The 20496-nt window shown below is 61.1% G+C and overlaps 1 protein-coding gene across 1 annotated transcript in view; it reads left to right on the forward strand.

Moving 5' to 3' along the window:
* GON4L (gon-4 like) overlaps nucleotides 1–20496 on the forward strand; it is a 36318-nt gene that overhangs the window by 9749 nt on the left and 6073 nt on the right. Inside the window, exons 2-13 of the mRNA XM_072131615.1 lie at nucleotides 3331–3523; nucleotides 3597–3689; nucleotides 10245–10426; nucleotides 10500–10574; nucleotides 14431–14481; nucleotides 14555–14605; nucleotides 14763–14849; nucleotides 14927–15040; nucleotides 15122–15277; nucleotides 15363–15555; nucleotides 15644–15745; nucleotides 15825–15865. Coding sequence (XP_071987716.1) covers nucleotides 3334–3523; nucleotides 3597–3689; nucleotides 10245–10426; nucleotides 10500–10574; nucleotides 14431–14481; nucleotides 14555–14605; nucleotides 14763–14849; nucleotides 14927–15040; nucleotides 15122–15277; nucleotides 15363–15555; nucleotides 15644–15745; nucleotides 15825–15865 — 1335 coding nt within the window. The 5' untranslated portion in view covers nucleotides 3331–3333. The remainder of the gene's footprint in view (nucleotides 1–3330; nucleotides 3524–3596; nucleotides 3690–10244; nucleotides 10427–10499; nucleotides 10575–14430; nucleotides 14482–14554; nucleotides 14606–14762; nucleotides 14850–14926; nucleotides 15041–15121; nucleotides 15278–15362; nucleotides 15556–15643; nucleotides 15746–15824; nucleotides 15866–20496) is intronic.

The following is a 20496-nucleotide window of genomic DNA, read 5'->3' on the forward strand; positions in this document are numbered from 1 at the left end:
GTGCCTCCTCGCTGTGTAGTGATGGGGGGTTGAGGTACGGTCAGGCGGTGCCTCCTCGCTGTGTAGTGATGGGGGGTGAGGTACGGTCAGGCGGTGCCTCCTCGCTGTGTAGTGATGGGGGGGGGTGAGGTACGGTCAGGCGGTGCCTCCTCGCTGTGTAGTGATGGGGGGGGGTTGAGGTACGGTCAGGCGGTGCCTCCTCGCTGTGTAGTGATGGGGGGTGAGGTACAGTCAGGCGGTGCCTCCTCGCTGTGTAGTGATGGGGGGGTGAGGTACGGTCAGGCGGTGCCTCCTCGCTGTGTAGTGATGGGTGGGTGAGGTACGGTCAGGCGGTGCCTCCTCGCTGTGTAGTGACGGGGGGGGGGTGAGGTACAGTCAGGCGGTGCCTCCTCGCTGTGTAGTGATGGGGGGGTGAGGTACAGTCAGGCGGTGCCTCCTCGCTGTGTAGTGATGGGGGGTGAGGTACGGTCAGGTGGTGCCTCCTCGCTGTGTAGTGATGGGGGGGGGTTGAGGTACGGTCAGGCGGTGCCTCCTCGCTGTGTAGTGATGGGGGGTGAGGTACAGTCAGGCGGTGCCTCCTCGCTGTGTAGTGATGGGGGGGTGAGGTACGGTCAGGCGGTGCCTCCTCGCTGTGTAGTGATGGGTGGGTGAGGTACGGTCAGGCGGTGCCTCCTCGCTGTGTAGTGATGGGGGGGTGAGGTACGGTCAGGCGGTGCCTCCTCGCTGTGTAGTGATGGGGGGGGGTGAGGTACGGTCAGGCGGTGCCTCCTCGCTGTGTAGTGATGGGGGGGTGAGGTATGGTCAGGCGGTGCCTCCTCGCTGTGTAGTGATGGGGGGGGTGAGGTACGGTCAGGTGGTGCCTCCTCGCTGTGTAGTGATGGGGGGGGGGTGAGGTACAGTCAGGCGGTGCCTCCTCGCTGTGTAGTGATGGGGGGGGTGAGGTACAGTCAGGCGGTGCCTCCTCGCTGTGTAGTGATGGGGGGGGGGGTGAGGTACGGTCAGGCGGTGCCTCCTCGCTGTGTAGTGATGGGGGGGTGAGGTACGGTCAGGCGGTGCCTCCTCGCTGTGTAGTGATGGGGGGGTGAGGTACAGTCAGGCGGTGCCTCCTCGCTGTGTAGTGATGGGGGGGTGAGGTACGGTCAGGCGGTGCCTCCTCGCTGTGTAGTGACGGGGGGGTGAGGTACGGTCAGGCGGTGCCTCCTCGCTGTGTAGTGATGGGGGGTGAGGTACGGTCAGGCGGTGCCTCCTCGCTGTGTAGTGACGGGGGGGGGGTGAGGTACAGTCAGGCGGTGCCTCCTCGCTGTGTAGTGATGGGGGGGTGAGGTACAGTCAGGCGGTGCCTCCTCGCTGTGTAGTGATGGGGGGGTGAGGTACGGTCAGGCGGTGCCTCCTCGCTGTGTAGTGATGGGGGGGTGAGGTACAGTCAGGCGGTGCCTCCTCGCTGTGTAGTGATGGGGGGGTGAGGTACGGTCAGGCGGTGCCTCCTCGCTGTGTAGTGATGGGGGGGTGAGGTACGGTCAGGCGGTGCCTCCTCGCTGTGTAGTGACGGGGGGGGGGTGAGGTACAGTCAGGCGGTGCCTCCTCGCTGTGTAGTGATGGGGGGGTGAGGTACAGTCAGGCGGTGCCTCCTCGCTGTGTAGTGACGGGGGGGGGGTGAGGTACAGTCAGGCGGTGCCTCCTCGCTGTGTAGTGATGGGGGGGGTGAGGTACAGTCAGGCGGTGCCTCCTCGCTGTGTAGTGATGGGGGGGGTGAGGTACGGTCAGGCGGTGCCTCCTCGCTGTGTAGTGATGGGGGGGTGAGGTACGGTCAGGCGGTGCCTCCTCGCTGTGTAGTGACGGGGGGGGTGAGGTACAGTCAGGCGGTGTCTCCTCGCTGTGTAGTGATGGGGGGGTGAGGTACGGTCAGGTGGTGTCTCCTCGCTGTGTAGTGATGGGGGGGGTGAGGTACGGTCAGGCGGTGCCTCCTCGCTGTGTAGTGATGGGGGGGTGAGGTACAGTCAGGCGGTGCCTCCTCGCTGTGTAGTGATGGGGGGGTGAGGTACGGTCAGGCGGTGCCTCCTCGCTGTGTAGTGATGGGGGGGGGTGAGGTACGGTCAGGCGGTGCCTCCTCGCTGTGTAGTGATGGGGGGGTGAGGTACAGTCAGGCGGTGCCTCCTCGCTGTGTAGTGATGGGGGGGGTGAGGTACGGTCAGGCGGTGCCTCCTCGCTGTGTAGTGATGGGGGGGGAGGTACGGTCAGGCGGTGCCTCCTCGCTGTGTAGTGCAGGGGGGGTGAGGTACGGTCAGGCGGTGCCTCCTCGCTGTGTAGTGATGGGGGGGTGAGGTACAGTCAGGCGGTGCCTCCTCGCTGTGTAGTGATGGGGGGGGTGAGGTACGGTCAGGCGGTGCCTCCTCGCTGTGTAGTGATGGGGGGGTGAGGTACAGTCAGGCGGTGCCTCCTCGCTGTGTAGTGATGGGGGGGTGAGGTACGGTCAGGCGGTGCCTCCTCGCTGTGTAGTGATGGGGGGTGAGGTACGGTCAGGCGGTGCCTCCTCGCTGTGTAGTGATGGGGGGGGTGAGGTACGGTCAGGCGGTGCCTCCTCGCTGTGTAGTGATGGGGGGGTGAGGTACGGTCAGGCGGTGCCTCCTCGCTGTGTAGTGATGGGGGGGTGAGGTACAGTCAGGCGGTGCCTCCTCGCTGTGTAGTGATGGGGGGGGTGAGGTACAGTCAGGCGGTGCCTCCTCGCTGTGTAGTGACGGGGGGGGTGAGGTACGGTCAGGCGGTGCCTCCTCGTTGTGTAGTGATGGGGGGGTGAGGTACGGTCAGGCGATGCCTCCTCGCTGTGTAGTGATGGGGGGGTGAGGTACGGTCAGGCGGTGCCTCCTCGCTGTGTAGTGATGGGGGGGTGAGGTACGGTCAGGCGGTGCCTCCTCGCTGTGTAGTGCAGGGGGGGTGTGAGGTACAGTCAGGCGGTGCCTCCTCGCTGTGTAGTGATGGGGGGGTGAGGTACGGTCAGGCGGTGCCTCCTCGCTGTGTAGTGATGGGGGGGTGAGGTACAGTCAGGCGGTGCCTCCTCGCTGTGTAGTGATGGGGGGGGGTTGAGGTACGGTCAGGCGGTGCCTTCTCGCTGTGTAGTGATGGGGGGGTGAGGTACGGTCAGGCGGTGCCTCCTCGCTGTGTAGTGATGGGGGGGTGCGGTACAGTCAGGCGGTGCCTCCTCGCTGTGTAGTGATGGGGGGGTGAGGTACAGTCAGGCGGTGCCTCCTCGCTGTGTAGTGACGGGGGGGGTTGAGGTACGGTCAGGCGGTACCTCCTCTCTGGTCTCTTTATGACCCCCTCTTCCTCTTTCAGGTGATGGAGACCCCCCCTAGTGGTGACCCCTCTGCGGGGGTGCGGGGAGAAGGACAATGTGACCTCATAAGACGTCCTCCTCTGCCCTCTGACCCCCCTGGTGACCCTGTGATTGAGGAGCAGCCGTCACGTGACCCCACTGATGGGTCTGCAGCTGGTGCCCCGCCTGGAGCCTCCCAGCGCCTATCTACAGGTAAGTAGAGACCTCCTGGCCCATGGCAGGCGCCTCCTGTACACGCCTCACAGGTGCCTCTTCTCTCCGGTAGGTGGAGCTCTCCATGAGGAGATGGGGGGTGACAGCGAGGGTCTTCCCCTTGTGTCCCCAGAGGACGATGAGGCAGCGCTGGTTATACCCTCAGGTAAGTGACCACCTACATCACATCCCCGAGTCTAGAGACAACAGTCATAGCTGCAAAGGGGCTGCTCCTCCTCCTCCTCCTCCTCTCTCGGGGTTGGATGTGTAGGGATGGAGCTGCTCCTCCTCTTCCTCCTCTCTCGGGGTTGGATGTGTAGGAATGGAGCTGCTCCTCCTCTCTCGGGGTTGGATGTGTAGGGATGGAGCTGCTCCTCCTCTTCCTCCTCTCTCGGGGTTGGATGTGTAGGGATGGAGCTGCTCCTCCTCTTCCTCCTCTCTCGGGGTTGGATGTGTAGGGATGGAGCTGCTCCTCCTCTCTCGGGGTTGGATGTGTAGGGATGCAGCTGCTCCTCCTCTTCCTCCTCTCTCGGGGTTGGATGTGTAGGGATGGAGCTGCTCCTCCTCTTCCTCCTCTCTCGGGGTTGGATGTGTAGGGATGGAGCTGCTCCTCCTCTTCCTCCTCTCTCGGGGTTGGATGTGTAGGGATGGAGCTGCTCCTCCTCTCTCGGGGTTGGATGTGTAGGGATGGAGCTGCTCCTCCTCCTCCTCCTCTCTCGGGGTTGGATGTGTAGGGATGGAGCTGCTCCTCCTCTTCCTCCTCTCTCGGGGTTGGATGTGTAGGGATGGAGCTGCTCCTCCTCTTCCTCCTCTCTCGGGGTTGGATGTGTAGGGATGGAGCTGCTCCTCCTCTCTCGGGGTTGGATGTGTAGGGATGCAGCTGCTCCTCCTCTTCCTCCTCTCTCGGGGTTGGATGTGTAGGGATGGAGCTGCTCCTCCTCTTCCTCCTCTCTCGGGGTTGGATGTGTAGGGATGGAGCTGCTCCTCCTCTTCCTCCTCTCTCGGGGTTGGATGTGTAGGGATGGAGCTGTTCCTCCTCTCTCGGGGTTGGATGTGTAGGGATGGAGCTGCTCCTCCTCCTCCTCCTCCTCTCTCGGGGTTGGATGTGTAGGGATGGAGCTGCTCCTCCTCTTCCTCCTCTCTCGGGGTTGGATGTGTAGGGATGGAGCTGCTCTTCCTCTTCCTCCTCTCTCGGGGTTGGATGTGTAGGGATGGAGCTGCTCCTCCTCTCTCGGGGTTGGATGTGTAGGGATGCAGCTGCTCCTCCTCTTCCTCCTCTCTCGGGGTTGGATGTGTAGGGATGGAGCTGCTCCTCCTCTCTCGGGGTTGGATGTGTAGGGATGGAGCTGCTCCTCCTCTCTCGGGGTTGGATGTGTAGGGATGGAGCTGCTCCTCCTCTCTCGGGGTTGGATGTGTAGGGATGGAGCTGCTCCTCATCTCTCGGGGTTGGATGTGTAGGGATGGAGCTGCTCCTCCTCTTCCTCCTCTCTCGGGGTTGGATGTGTAGGGATGGAGCTGCTCCTCATCTCTCGGGGTTGGATGTGTAGGGATGGAGCTGCTCCTCCTCTCTCGGGGTTGGATGTGTATGGATGGAGCTGCTCCTCCTCTTCCTCCTCTCTCGGGGTTGGATGTGTAGGGATGGAGCTGCTCCTCCTCTCTCAGGGTTGGATGTGTAGGGATGCAGCTGCTCCTCCTCTTCCTCCTCTCTCGGGGTTGGATGTGTAGGGATGGAGCTGCTCCTCCTCTCTCGGGTTTGGATGTGTAGGGATGGAGCTGCTCCTCCTCTTCCTCCTCTCTCGGGGTTGGATGTGTAGGGATGGAGCTGCTCCTCCTCTCTCGGGGTTGGATGTGTAGGGATGGAGCTGCTCCTCCTCCTCTCTCGGGGTTGGATGTGTAGGGATGGAGCTGTTCCTCCTCTCTCGGGGTTGGATGTGTAGGGATGGAGCTGCTCCTCCTCTTCCTCCTCTCTCGGGGTTGGATGTGTAGGGATGGAGCTGCTCCTCCTCTCTCGGGGTTGGATGTGTAGGGATGGAGCTGCTCCTCCTCTCTCGGGGTTGGATGTGTAGGGATGGAGCTGCTCCTCCTCTTCCTCCTCTCTCGGGGTTGGATGTGTAGGGATGGAGCTGCTCCTCCTCTTCCTCCTCTCTCGGGGTTGGATGTGTAGGGATGGAGCTCCTCCTCTTCCTACTCTCTCGGGGTTGGATGTGTAGGGATGGAGCTGCTCCTCCTCTTCCTACTCTCTCGGGGTTGGATGTGTAGGGATGGAGCTGCTCCTCCTCTCTCGGGGTTGGATGTGTAGGGATGGAGCTGCTCCTCCTCTCTCGGGGTTGGATGTGTAGGGATGGAGCTGCTCCTCCTCTCTCACGGTTGGATGTGTAGGGATGGAGCTGCTCCTCCTCTCTCACGGTTGGATGTGTAGGGATGGAGCTGCTCCTCCTCTCTCGGGGTTGCATGTGTAGGGATGGAGCTGCTCCTCCTCTCTCGGGGTTGGATGTGTAGAGATGGAGCTGCTCCTCCTCTCTCGGGGTTGGATGTGTAGGGATGGAGCTGCTCCTCATCTCTCGGGGTTGGATGTGTAGGGATGGAGCTGCTCCTCCTCTCTCGGGGTTGGATGTGTAGGGATGGAGCTGCTCCTCCTCTCTCGGGGTTGGATGTGTAGGGATGGAGCTGCTCCTCCTCTCTCGGGGTTGGATGTGTAGGGATGGAGCTGCTCCTCCTCTCTCGTGGTTGGATGTGTAGGGATGGAGCTGCTCCTCCTCTCTCGGGGTTGGATGTGTAGGGATGGAGCTGCTCCTCCTCTCTCGGGGTTGGATGTGTAGGGATGGAGCTGCTCCTCCTCTTCCTCCTCTCTCGGGGTTGGATGTGTAGGGATGGAGCTGCTCCTCCTCTCTCGGGGTTGGATGTGTAGGGATGGAGCTGCTCCTCCTCTCTTGGGGTTGGATGTGTAGGGATGGAGCTGCTCCTCCTCTTCCTCCTCTCTCGGGGTTGGATGTGTAGGGATGGAGCTGCTCCTCCTCTTCCTCCTCTCTCGGGGTTGGATGTGTAGGGATGGAGCTGCTCCTCCTCTCTCAGGGTTGGATGTGTAGGGATGGAGCTGCTCCTCCTCTTCCTCCTCTCTCGGGGTTGGATGTGTAGGGATGGAGCTGCTCCTCCTCTCTCGGGGTTGGATGTGTAGGGATGGAGCTGCTCCTCCTCCTCCTCTCTCGGGGTTGGATGTGTAGGGGGTTGGATGTGTAGGGATGGAGCTGCTCCTCCTCTTCCTCCTCTCTCGGGGTTGGATGTGTAGGGATGGAGCTGCTCCTCCTCTCTCGGGGTTGGATGTGTAGGGATGGAGCTGCTCCTCCTCTCTCGGGGTTGGATGTGTAGGGATGGAGCTGCTCCTCCTCTTCCTCCTCTCTCGGGGTTGGATGTGTAGGGATGGAGCATCTCCTCCTCTTCCTCCTCTCTCGGGGTTGGATGTGTAGGGATGGAGCTGCTCCTCCTCTCTCGGGGTTGGATGTGTAGGGATGGAGCTGCTCCTCCTCTCTCGGGGTTGGATGTGTAGGGATGGAGCTGCTCCTCCTCTTCCTCCTCTCTCGGGGTTGGATGTGTAGGGATGGAGCTGCTCCTCCTCTTCCTCCTCTCTCGGGGTTGGATGTGTAGGGATGGAGCTGCTCCTCCTCTCTCAGGGTTGGGTGTGTAGGGATGGAGCTGCTCCTCCTCTCTCGGGGTTGCATGTGTAGGGATGGAGCTGCTCCTCATCTCTCGGGGTTGGATGTGTAGGGATGGAGCTGCTCCTCTCTCGGGGATGTGTAGGGATGGAGCTCCTCCTCTTCCTACTCTCTCGGGGTTGGATGTGTAGGGATGGAGCTCCTCCTCTTCCTACTCTCTCGGGGTTGGATGTGTAGGGATGGAGCTGCTCCTCCTCTCTCGGGGTTGGATGTGTAGGGATGGAGCTGCTCCTCCTCTCTCGGGGTTGGATGTGTAGGGATGGAGCTGCTCCTCCTCTCTCGGGGTTGGATGTGTAGGGATGGAGCTGCTCCTCCTCTCTTGGGGTTGGATGTGTAGGGATGGAGCTGCTCCTCCTCTCTCGGGGTTGGATGTGTAGGGATGGAGCTGCTCCTCTCTCGGGGTTGGATGTGTAGGGATGCAGCTGCTCCTCCTCTCTCGGGGTTGGATGTGTAGGGATGGAGCTGCTCCTCCTCCTCCTCCTCTCTCGGGGTTGGATGTGTAGGGATGGAGCTGCTCCTCCTCTTCCTCCTCTCTCGGGGTTGGATGTGTAGGGATGGAGCTGCTCCTCCTCTCTCGGGGTTTGATGTGTAGGGATGGAGCTGCTCCTCCTCTCTCGGGGTTGGATGTGTAGGGATGGAGCTGCTCCTCCTCTCTCGGGGTTGGATGTGTAGGGATGCAGCTGCTCCTCCTCTCTCGGGGTTGGATGTGTAGGGATGGAGCTGCTCCTCCTCTCTCGGGGTTGGATGTGTAGGGATGGAGCTGCTCCTCCTCTCTCGGGGTTGGGTGTGTAGGGATGGAGCTGCTCCTCCTCTCTCGGGGTTGGATGTGTAGGGATGGAGCTGCTCCTCCTCCTCTTCCTCCTCTCTCGGGGTTGGATGTGTAGGGATGGAGCTGCTCCTCATCTCTCGGGGTTGGATGTGTAGGGATGGAGCTGCTCCTCCTCTCTCAGGGTTGGATGTGTAGGGATGCAGCTGCTCCTCCTCTCTCGGGGTTGGATGTGTAGGGATGCAGCTGCTCCTCCTCTCTCGGGGTTGGATGTGTAGGGATGGAGCTGCTCCTCCTCTCTCAGGGTTGGATGTGTAGGGATGGAGCTGCTCCTCCTCCTCTTCCTCCTCTCTCGGGGTTGGATGTGTAGGGATGGAGCTGCTCCTCATCTCTCGGGGTTGGATGTGTAGGGATGGAGCTGCTCCTCCTCTCTCGGGGTTGGGTGTGTAGGGATGGAGCTGCTCCTCCTCTCTCGGGGTTGGATGTGTAGGGATGGAGCTGCTCCTCCTCCTCTTCCTCCTCTCTCGGGGTTGGATGTGTAGGGATGGAGCTGCTCCTCCTCTCTCGGGGTTGGATGTGTAGGGATGGAGCTGCTCCTCCTCCTCTTCCTCCTCTCTCGGGGTTGGGTGTGTAGGGATGGAGCTGCTCCTCCTCTCTCGGGGTTGGATGTGTAGGGATGGAGCTGCTCCTCCTCTCTCGGGGTTGGATGTGTAGGGATGGAGCTGCTCCTCCTCTCTCGGGGTTGGATGTGTAGGGATGGAGCTGCTCCTCCTCTCTCGGGGTTGGATGTGTAGGGATGGAGCTGCTCCTCCTCTCTCGGGGTTGGATGTGTAGGGATGGAGCTGCTCCTCCTCTCTCGGGGTTGGATGTGTAGGGATGGAGCTGCTCCTCCTCTCTCGGGGTTGGATGTGTAGGGATGGAGCTGCTCCTCCTCCTCTTCCTCCTCTCTCGGGGTTGGATGTGTAGGGATGGAGCTGCTCCTCCTCTTTTGGGGTTGGATGTGTAGGGATGGAGCTGCTCCTCCTCCTCTTCCTCCTCTCTCGGGGTTGGATGTGTAGGGATGGAGCTGCTCCTCCTCTCTCGGGGTTGGGTGTGTAGGGATGGAGCTGCTCCTCCTCTCTCGGGGTTGGATGTGTAGGGATGGAGCTGCTCCTCCTCTCTCGGGGTTGGATGTGTAGGGATGGAGCTGCTCCTCCTCTTCCTCCTCTCTCGGGGTTGGATGTGTAGGGATGGAGCTGCTCCTCCTCTCTCGGGGTTGGATGTGTAGGGATGCAGCTGCTCCTCCTCTCTCGGGGTTGGATGTGTAGGGATGCAGCTGCTCCTCCTCTCTCGGGGTTGGATGTGTAGGGATGGAGCTGCTCCTCCTCTCTCGGGGTTGGGTGTGTAGGGATGGAGCTGCTCCTCCTCTCTCGGGGTTGGATGTGTAGGGATGGAGCTGCTCCTCCTCTTTTGGGGTTGGATGTGTAGGGATGGAGCTGCTCCTCCTCCTCTTCCTCCTCTCTCGGGGTTGGATGTGTAGGGATGGAGCTGCTCCTCCTCTTTTGGGGTTGGATGTGTAGGGATGGAGCTGCTCCTCCTCCTCTTCCTCCTCTCTCGGGGTTGGATGTGTAGGGATGGAGCTGCTCCTCCTCTCTCGGGGTTGGATGTGTAGGGATGGAGCTCCTCCTCTTCCTCCTCTCTCGGGGTTGGATGTGTAGGGATGGAGCTCCTCCTCTTCCTCCTCTCTCGGGGTTGGATGTGTAGGGATGGAGCTGTTCCTCCTCTCTCGGGGTTGGATGTGTAGGGATGGAGCTGCTCCTCCTCTCTCGGGGTTGGATGTGTAGGGATGGAGCTCCTCCTCTTCCTCCTCTCTCGGGGTTGGATGTGTAGGGATGGAGCTGCTCCTCCTCTTCCTCCTCTCTCGGGGTTGGATGTGTAGGGATGGAGCTGCTCCTCCTCTTCCTCCTCTCTCGGGGTTGGATGTGTAGGGATGGAGCTGCTCCTCCTCTTCCTCCTCTCTCGGGGTTGGATGTGTAGGGATGGAGCTGCTCCTCCTCTCTCGGGGTTGGATGTGTAGGGATGGAGCTGCTCCTCCTCTTCCTCCTCTCTCGGGGTTGGATGTGTAGGGATGGAGCTGCTCTTCCTCTTCCTCCTCTCTCGGGGTTGGATGTGTTGGGATGGAGCTGCTCCTCCTCTCTCGGGGTTGGATGTGTAGGGATGGAGCTGCTCCTCCTCCTCGTCTCACCTGTGTGTCATGTGATGTTAGATGAGGGCGGATCGGATGATGAGCAAAGTAAAAGAAGGAAGAAGAAGTTAATGGGGAAGAGAAAACGGGAGGAGACGGAGGAGGCCGTGACCTGTGATGTGGACCAGGATCTGGACCGAGCCCTGGAGGACGGGGCAAAGCAACACAACCTGACTGCAGTCAACGTCCGCAACATCCTCCATGTGAGTGAGCAAGCTGCCAGTGGGTGGATGCTGGGAGTTGTAGTTCCTGTGTAATATGTGCCTCTATTTGCAGGAGGTGATCACTAATGAGCACGTTGTGGCCATGATGAAAGCCGCCATCACCGAGACCGAGGGCCTCCCGCTCTTTGTAAGTACCAGAGCCCCTGATGGCCCCCACTGCCGCCCTCCTGATCTGGAGAGGTGGCCCCTGATGGCCCCCACTGCCGCCCTGATCTGGAGAGGTGGCCCCTGATGGCCCCCACTGCCGCCCTCCTGATCTGGTGGCCCCTGATGGCCCCCACTGCCGCCCTCCTGATCTGGAGAGGTGGCCCCTGATGGCCCCCACTGCCGCCCTGATCTGGAGAGGTGGCCCCTGATGGCCCCCACTGCCGCCCTGATCTGGAGAGGTGGCCCCTGATGGCCCCCACTGCCGCCCTGATCTGGAGAGGTGGCCCCTGATGGCCCCCACTGCCGCCCTCCTGATCTGGAGAGGTGGCCCCTGATGGCACCCACTGCCGCCCTGATCTGGAGAGGTGGCCCCTGATGGCCCCCACTGCCGCCCTCCTGATCTGGAGAGGTGGCCCCTGATGGCCCCCACTGCCGCCCTCCTGATCTGGTGGCCCCTGATGGCACCCACTGCCGCCCTCCTGATCTGGAGAGGTGGCCCCTGATGGCCCCCACTGCCGCCCTCCTGATCTGGAGAGGTGGCCCCTGATGGCACCCACTGCCGCCCTCCTGATCTGGAGAGGTGGCCCCTGATGGCCCCCACTGCCGCCCTGATCTGGAGAGGTGGCCCCTGATGGCCCCCACTGCCGCCCTGATCTGGAGAGGTGGCCCCTGATGGCCCCCACTGCCGCCCTGATCTGGAGAGGTGGCCCCTGATGGCCCCCACTGCCGCCCTCCTGATCTGGAGAGGTGGCCCCTGATGGCCCCCACTGCCGCCCTCCTGATCTGGAGAGGTGGCCCCTGATGGCCCCCACTGCCGCCCTCCTGATCTGGAGAGGTGGCCCCTGATGGCCCCCACTGCCGCCCTCCTGATCTGGTGGCCCCTGATGGCCCCCACTGCCGCCCTCCTGATCTGGAGAGGTGGCCCCTGATGGCCCCCACTGCCGCCCTCCTGATCTGGAGAGGTGGCCCCTGAAGGCCCCCACTGCCGCCCTCCTGATCTGGAGAGGTGGCCCCTGATGGCACCCACTGCCGCCCTCCTGATCTGGAGAGGTGGCCCCTGATGGCACCCACTGCCGCCCTCCTGATCTGGAGAGGCGGCCCCTGATGGCCCCCACTGCTGCCCTGATCTGGAGAGGTGGCCCCTGATGGCCCCCACTGCCGCCCTCCTGATCTGGAGAGGTGGCCCCTGATGGCCCCCACTGCCGCCCTCCTGATCTGGAGAGGTGGCCCCTGATGGCCCCCACTGCCGCCCTCCTGATCTGGAGAGGTGGCCCCTGATGGCCCCCACTGCCGCCCTCCTGATCTGGAGAGGTGGCCCCTGATGGCCCCCACTGCCGCCCTCCTGATCTGGAGAGGTGGCCCCTGATGGCCCCCACTGCCGCCCTCCTGATCTGGAGAGGTGGCTTCTGATGGCCCCCACTGCCGCCCTCCTGATCTGGAGAGGTGGCCCCTGATGGCCCCCACTGCCGCCCTCCTGATCTGGAGAGGTGGCCCCTGATGGCCCCCACTGCCGCCCTCCTGATCTGGAGAGGTGGCCCCTGATGGCCCCCACTGCCGCCCTCCTGATCTGGAGAGGTGGCCCCTGATGGCCCCCACTGCCGCCCTCCTGATCTGGAGAGGTGGCCCCTGATGGCCCCCACTGCCGCCCTCCTGATCTGGAGAGGTGGCCCCTGATGGCCCCCACTGCCGCCCTCCTGATCTGGAGAGGTGGCCCCTGATGGCCCCCACTGCCGCCCTCCTGATCTGGAGAGGTGGCCCCTGATGGCCCCCACTGCCGCCCTCCTGATCTGGAGAGGTGGCCCCTGATGGCCCCCACTGCCGCCCTCCTGATCTGGAGAGGTGGCCCCTGATGGCCCCCACTGCCGCCCTCCTGATCTGGAGAGGTGGCCCCTGATGGCCCCCACTGCCGCCCTCCTGATCTGGAGAGGTGGCCCCTGATGGCCCCCACTGCCGCCCTCCTGATCTGGAGAGGTGGCCCCTGATGGCCCCCACTGCCGCCCTCCTGATCTGGAGAGGTGGCCCCTGATGGCCCCCACTGCCGCCCTCCTGATCTGGAGAGGTGGCCCCTGATGGCCCCCACTGCCGCCCTCCTGATCTGGAGAGGTGGCCCCTGATGGCCCCCACTGCCGCCCTCCTGATCTGGAGAGGTGGCCCCTGATGGCCCCCACTGCCGCCCTCCTGATCTGGAGAGGTGGCCCCTGATGGCCCCCACTGCCGCCCTCCTGATCTGGAGAGGTGGCCCCTGATGGCCCCCACTGCCGCCCTCCTGATCTGGAGAGGTGGCCCCTGATGGCCCCCACTGCCGCCCTCCTGATCTGGAGAGGTGGCCCCTGATGGCCCCCACTGCCGCCCTCCTGATCTGGAGAGGTGGCCCCTGATGGCCCCCACTGCCGCCCTCCTGATCTGGAGAGGTGGCCCCTGATGGCCCCCACTGCCGCCCTCCTGATCTGGAGAGGTGGCCCCTGATGGCCCCCACTGCCGCCCTCCTGATCTGGAGAGGTGGCCCCTGATGGCCCCCACTGCCGCCCTCCTGATCTGGAGAGGTGGCCCCTGATGGCCCCCACTGCCGCCCTCCTGATCTGGAGAGGTGGCCCCTGATGGCCCCCACTGCCGCCCTCCTGATCTGGAGAGGTGGCCCCTGATGGCCCCCACTGCCGCCCTCCTGATCTGGAGAGGTGGCCCCTGATGGCCCCCACTGCCGCCCTCCTGATCTGGAGAGGTGGCCCCTGATGGCCCCCACTGCCGCCCTCCTGATCTGGAGAGGTGGCCCCTGATGGCCCCCACTGCCGCCCTCCTGATCTGGAGAGGTGGCCCCTGATGGCCCCCACTGCCGCCCTCCTGATCTGGAGAGGTGGCCCCTGATGGCCCCCACTGCCGCCCTCCTGATCTGGAGAGGTGGCCCCTGATGGCCCCCACTGCCGCCCTCCTGATCTGGAGAGGTGGCCCCTGATGGCCCCCACTGCCGCCCTCCTGATCTGGAGAGGTGGCCCCTGATGGCCCCCACTGCCGCCCTCCTGATCTGGAGAGGTGGCCCCTGATGGCCCCCACTGCCGCCCTCCTGATCTGGAGAGGTGGCCCCTGATGGCCCCCACTGCCGCCCTCCTGATCTGGAGAGGTGGCCCCTGATGGCCCCCACTGCCGCCCTCCTGATCTGGAGAGGTGGCCCCTGATGGCCCCCACTGCCGCCCTCCTGATCTGGAGAGGTGGCCCCTGATGGCCCCCACTGCCGCCCCCCTGATCTGGAGAGGTGGCCCCTGATGGCCCCCACTGCCGCCCCCCTGACCTGGAGAGGTGGCCCCTGATGGCCCCCACTGCCGCCCCCCTGACCTGGAGAGGTGGCCCCTGATGGCCCCCACTGCCGCCCCCCTGACCTGGAGAGGTGGCCCCTGATGGCCCCCACTGCCGCCCCCCTGACCTGGAGAGGTGGCCCCTGATGGCCCCCACTGCCGCCCCCCTGACCTGGAGAGGTGGCCCCTGATGGCCCCCACTGCCGCCCTCCTGATCTGGAGAGGTGGCCCCTGATGGCCCCCACTGCCGCCCTCCTGATCTGGAGAGGTGGCCCCTGATGGCCCCCACTGCCGCCCTCCTGATCTGGAGAGGTGGCCCCTGATGGCCCCCACTGCCGCCCTCCTGATCTGGAGAGGTGGCCCCTGATGGCCCCCACTGCCGCCCTCCTGATCTGGAGAGGTGGCCCCTGATGGCCCCCACTGCCGCCCTCCTGATCTGGAGAGGTGGCCCCTGATGGCCCCCACTGCCGCCCTCCTGATCTGGAGAGGTGGTCCCTGATGATGGGTCCGATATCCGTGAGCAGTTATCACAAGTTTTGTGTTTTTCAGGAACCCAAAATGACTCGATCAAAGCTGAAGGAGGTGGTGGAGAAGGGCGTGGTGAGTGTGTGGCTGCTGGGTGGCGGGGGTCCTGTTATGTGTCAGTCCCTGACTGTGTCCTTCTGCCCCTCAGGTTATCCCCACCTGGAACCTGTCACCAATCAAGAAGAGTAGCAAACAGCAGGTGGGAAGGAGATAACATGGACATAGGCTGCAAGAGCGGTCCCGGGGTGCTGGGGTCTCGGCCCCGTCCTCTTGGGGCCCCATGTTCTTCTCACTTGAACCCCACATACTTTCGTCTGTCTCTCACTTCTGACCCCTCCTCCCAATCTCTCTCTTAGTTTGTGGACATTCCCCTGGAAGAAGAGGACTCATCAGATGAGGAGTATCAGCCAGAGGAAGAGGAGGAAGATGAGACGGCAGAGGAGGTGAGGGGGGGGTGCTGGTGCTCTGTATTGTGGGGGCTCTGTGCCGGGTCTATACTGAGTGATGGTTCTGTCTGCAGAGCGTGCTGGAGAGTGATGTGGAGAGCACAGCGTCTTCCCCTCGGGGCCACAAGCGCCTGAGGGGCCATCGTTTATCGGAGTCGCATGGGGAGGAGTCCCAGGACGGAGTACAGGTATTTTGGTGGGGCGCCCCTCCTGGGGTAGGTGGCTTCAGGGCTTCCTCTCCATAACTGCGTGTCATGTCTGTCTCACAGGCTTCACCAAGAAGACATGTCAGCGCGGCGACCGTTCCGATGGGGCCTCCTCCACCACCCAAGACCAGGGACTTCCAAGACTGCGCCTTCATGGAAAAGCTTCACGCTGTGGAGGAGGAGCTGGACAGTCACCCAGTCATGATGGACTCCTTGCAGGTGAGCACCCTCCCAGGTGCTATTTCCAGGTAAGCTCCTCCCCATTGTCTGCTGTGGTGGTGATGAGCTCTTCTTGCCCTGATAGTCCCTGGACGAGAGTCTCATCGCCTTCCGCACACGTTCTAAGAGACCCCTGAAGGACGTCCCGATTGGTCAGCTGGAGGCGGAGCTCCGAGCCCCGGACATCACCCCCGACATGTATGAGGGCAACACCGCCGACGATGACGTCTGGAAAGACTGGCTGCGAGGCCTGATGCAAGACGACGTAGGGAATGAGGGTGAGGGGCCCAAGTATTAGGCACCCGTGACCCCATGAACTCTACCCTGGCGCCCCTCGTGGAGATCACCACTCATTTCTTGTTTCAGATGAAGCAGACGATGACGATGATCCAGAATACAACATCCTAGAAGATTGGGATGAGCCGGACACCGAGGACCTGCGCAATGACCGCGCTGTCAGGATCACAAGTAGGCCACATCGCTATGAGAGAGGGGGAGCCATGGCACTGGGGGCGCAATTTAACACTCTCCCTTTACTGATTGACAGAGAAAGAGGTGAACGAGCTAATGGAGGAGCTGTTTGAGACGGTGAGTGATGGCGCCCCCTCCGCTGAGCTGATGAAAAACTCGCTGCCTCATCGCCTTTGGATTTTTCGTTGACTTCCAGTTATCACAAGAACTATTTGTAATCCAGGGGCTCCATGATGTTGATGCTCGCTGCCCAGCGCTCTTCTTCTTCTTCGTCTCTATGATGCTCGCTGCCCGGCGCTCTTCTTCTTCTTTGTCTCTATGATGCTCACTGCCCGGCGCTCTTCTTCTTTGTCTCTATGATGCTCCCTGCCCGGCGCTCTTCTTCTTCGTCTCTATAATGCTCGTTGCCCGGCGCTCTTCTTCTTCTTCGTCTCTATAATTCTCGTTGCCCGGCGCTCTTCTTCTTTGTCTCTATGATGCTCCCTGCCCGGCGCTCTTCTTCTTCTTCGTCTCTATAATGCTCGTTGCCCGGCGCTCTTCTTCTTCTTCTTCGTCTCTATAATTCTCGTTGCCCGGCGCTCTTCTTCTTTGTCTCTATGATGCTCCCTGCCCGGCGCTCTTCTTCTTCGTCTCTATAATGCTCGCTGCCCGGCGCTCTTCTTCTTCCTCTCTATGATGCTCACTGCCCGGCGCTCTTCTTCTTTGTCTCTATGATGCTCGCTGCCCGGCGCTCTTCTTCTTCGTCTCTATGATGCTCCCTGCCCGCCGCTCTTCTTCTTCGTCTCTATGATGCTCCCTGCCCGGCGCTCTTCTTCTTCTTCGTCTCTATAATGCTCGTTGCCCGGCGCTCTTCTTCTTCTTCTTCGTCTCTATAATTCTCGTTGCCCGGCGCTCTTCTTCTTTGTCTCTATGATGCTCCCTGCCCGGCGCTCTTCTTCTTCGTCTCTATAATGCTCGCTGCCCGGCGCTCTTCTTCTTCCTCTCTATGATGCTCACTGCCCGGCGCTCTTCTTCTTTGTCTCTATGATGCTCGCTGCCCGGCGCTCTTCTTCTTCGTCTCTATGATGCTCCCTGCCCGCCGCTCTTCTTCTTCGTCTCTATGATGCTCCCTGCCCGGCGCTCTTCTTCTTCTTCGTCTCTATAATGCTCGTTGCCCGGCGCTCTTCTTCTTCTTCTTCGTCTCTATAATTCTCGTTGCCCGGCGCTCTTCTTCTTTGTCTCTATGATGCTCCCTGCCCGGCGCTCTTCTTCTTCGTCTCTATAATGCTCGCTGCCCGGCGCTCTTCTTCTTCCTCTCTATGATGCTCACTGCCCGGCGCTCTTCTTCTTTGTCTCTATGATGCTCGCTGCCCGGCGCTCTTCTTCGTCTCTATGATGCTCCCTGCCCGCCGCTCTTCTTCTTCGTCTCTATGATGCTCCCTGCCCGGCGCTCTTCTTCTTCTTCGTCTCTATAATGCTCGCTGCCCGGCGCTCTTCTTTTTCGTCTCTATGATGCTCCCTGCCCGGCGCTCTTCTTCTTCTTCCTCTCTATGATGCTCACTGCCCGGCGCTCTTCTTCTTTGTCTCTATGATGCTCCCTGCCCGCCGCTCTTCTTCTTCGTCTCTATGATGCTCCCTGCCCGGCGCTCTTCTTCTTCTTCGTCTCTATAATGCTCGCTGCCCGGCACTCTTCTTCTTCGTCTCTATGATGCTTGCTGCCCGGCACTCTTCTTCTTCTTCGTCTCTATGATGCTCACTGCCCGGCGCTCTTCTTCTTCTTCGTCTCTATGATGCTCCCTGCCCGGCGCTCTTCTTCTTCTTCCTCTCTATGATGCTCACTGCCCGGCGCTCTTCTTCTTTGTCTCTATGATGCTCCCTGCCCGCCGCTCTTCTTCTTCTTCGTCTCTATAATGCTCGCTGCCCGGCGCTCTTCTTCTTCTTCGTCTCTATAATGCTCGCTGCCCGGCGCTCTTCTTCTTTGTCTCTATGATGCTTGCTGCCCGGCGCTCTTCTTCTTCGTCTCTATGATGCTCGCTGCCCGGCGCTCTTCTTCTTCGTCTCTAGGATGCTCACTGTCCGGCGCTCTTCTTCGTCTCTGTGATGCTCGCTGCCCGGCGCTCTTCTTCTTCGTCTCTAGGATGCTCCTCGCTCTCCGGCGCTCTTCTTCTTCCTCTCTAGGATGCTCACTGTCCGGCGCTCTTCTTCTTTGTCTCTATGATGCTCGCTGCCCGGCGCTCTTCTTCTTCGTCTCTAGGATGCTCACTGTCCGGCGCTCTTCTTCGTCTCTGTGATGCTCGCTGCCCGGCGCTCTTCTTCTTCTTCCTCTCTATGATGCTCGCTGCCCGGCGCTCTTCTTCTTTTTCGTCTCTATGATGCTCGCTGTGCGGCGCTCTTCTTCTTCTTCCTCTCTATGATGCTCGCTGCTCGGCGCTCTTCTTCTTCGTCTCTAGGATGCTCACTGTCCGGTGCTCTTCTTCTTCTTCTTCGTCTCTGATGCTCGCTGCCCGGCGCTCTTCTTCCTCTCTAGGATGCTTGCTGCCCGGTGCTCTTCTTCTTCTTCGTCTCTAGGATGCTCTTCGCTGTCCGGCGCTCTTCTTCTTTGTCTCTATGATGCTCCCTGCCCGGCGCTCTTCTTCGTCTCTAGGATGCTCCTCGCTGTCCGGCGCTCTTCTTCTTCTTCGTCTCTAGGATGCTCCTCGCTGTCCGGCGCTCTTCTTCTTTGTCTCTAGGATGCTCCTCGCTGTCCGGCGCTCTTCTTCTTCTTCGTCTCTAGGATGCTCCTCGCTGTCCGGCGCTCTTCTTCTTTGTCTCTATGATGCTCCCTGCCCGGCGCTCTTCTTCTTCTTCGTCTCTATGATGCTCGCTGCCCGGCGCTCTTCTTCTTCTTCGTCTCTAGGATGCTCCTCGCTCTCCGGCGCTCTTCTTCTTCCTCTCTAGGATGCTCACTGTCCGGCGCTCTTCTTCTTCCTCTCTAGGATGCTCACTGTCCGGCGCTCTTCTTCGTCTCTAGGATGCTCACTGTCCGGTGCTCTTCTTCTTCTTCTTCGTCTCTGTGATCCTCTTTGCCCGGCGCTCTTCTTCTTCTTTGTCTCTATGATGCTCCCTGCCCGGCGCTCTTCTTCTTCTTTGTCTCTGTGATGCTCGCTGCCCGGCGCTCTTCTTCCTCTCTAAGATGCTTGCTGCCCGGTGCTCTTCTTCTTCTTCGTCTCTAGGATGCTCCTCGCTGTCCGGCGCTCTTCTTCTTCTTCGTTTCTAGGATGTTCCTCGCTGTCCGGCGCTCTTCTTCTTCTTCGTTTCTAGGATGTTCCTCGCTGTCCGGCGCTCTTCTTCCTCTCTAGGATGCTCGCTGCCCGGCGCTCTTCTTCGTCTCTATGATGCTCCCTGCCCGGCGCTCTTCTTCTTCTTCGTCTCTAGGATGCTCGCTGCCCGGCGCTCTTCTTCGTCTCTATGATGCTCCCTGCCCGGCGCTCTTCTTCTTCTTCGTCTCTAGGATGCTCCTCTCTGTCCGGCGCTCTTCTTCTTTGTCTCTATGATGCTCCCTGCCCGGCGCTCTTCTTCTTCTTCGTCTCTATGATGCTCGCTGCCCGGCGCTCTTCTTCTTCTTCGTCTCTAGGATGCTCCTCTCTGTCCGGCGCTCTTCTTCTTCCTCTCTAGGATGCTCACTGTCCGGCGCTCTTCTTCGTCTCTATGATGCTCGCTGCCCGGCGCTCTTCTTCTTCTTCCTTTCTATGATGCTCGGCGCTCTTCTTCTTCGTCTCTAGGATGCTCACTGTCCGGTGCTCTTCTTCTTCTTCTTCGTCTCTGTGATCCTCTTTGCCCGGCGCTCTTCTTCTTCTTTGTCTCTATGACGCTCTTCTTCTTCTTTGTCTCTGTGATGCTCGCTGCCCGGCGCTCTTCTTCTTCTTCGTCTCTAGGATGCTCCTCGCTGCCCGGCGCTCTTCTTCTTCTTCGTTTCTAGGATGTTCCTCGCTGCCCGGCGCTCTTCTTCTTCTTCCTCTCTAGGATGCTTGCTGCCCGGTGCTCTTCTTCTTCTTCGTCTCTAGGATGCTCCTCGCTGTCCGGCGCTCTTCTTCGTCTCTAGGATGTTCCTCGCTGTCCGGCGCTCTTCTTCCTCTCTAGGATGCTCGCTGCCCGGCGCTCTTCTTCTTCTTCGTTTCTAGGATGCTCCTCGCTGTCCGGCGCTCTTCTTCTTCTTCGTCTCTAGGATGCTCCTCGCTGTCCGGCGCTCTTCTTCTTTGTCTCTATGATGCTCCCTGCCCGGCGCTCTTCTTCTTCTTCGTCTCTAGGATGCTCCTCTCTGTCCGGAGCTCTTCTTCTTCCTCTCTAGGATGCTCACTGTCCGGCGCTCTTCTTCGTCTCTATGATGCTCGCTGTGCGGCGCTCTTCTTCTTCTTCCTTTCTATGATGCTCGGCGCTCTTCTTCTTCGTCTCTAGGATGCTCACTGTCCGGTGCTCTTCTTCTTCTTCTTCGTCTCTGTGATCCTCTTTGCCCGGCGCTCTTCTTCTTCTTTGTCTCTATGACGCTCTTCTTCTTCTTTGTCTCTGTGATGCTCGCTGCCCGGCGCTCTTCTTCCTCTCTAAGATGCTTGCTGCCCAGTGCTCTTCTTCTTCTTCGTCTCTAGGATGCTCCTCGCTGTCCGGCGCTCTTCTTCTTCCTCTCTATGATGCTCGCTGCCCGGCGCTCTTCTTCTTCTTCGTTTCTAGGATGTTCCTCGCTGTCCGGCGCTCTTCTTCCTCTCTAGGATGCTCGCTGCCCGGCGCTCTTCTTC

This window comes from Engystomops pustulosus, unplaced genomic scaffold (assembly GCF_040894005.1).
Source record: "Engystomops pustulosus unplaced genomic scaffold, aEngPut4.maternal MAT_SCAFFOLD_105, whole genome shotgun sequence".
NCBI classification, from domain to species: Eukaryota; Metazoa; Chordata; class Amphibia; order Anura; family Leptodactylidae; genus Engystomops; species Engystomops pustulosus.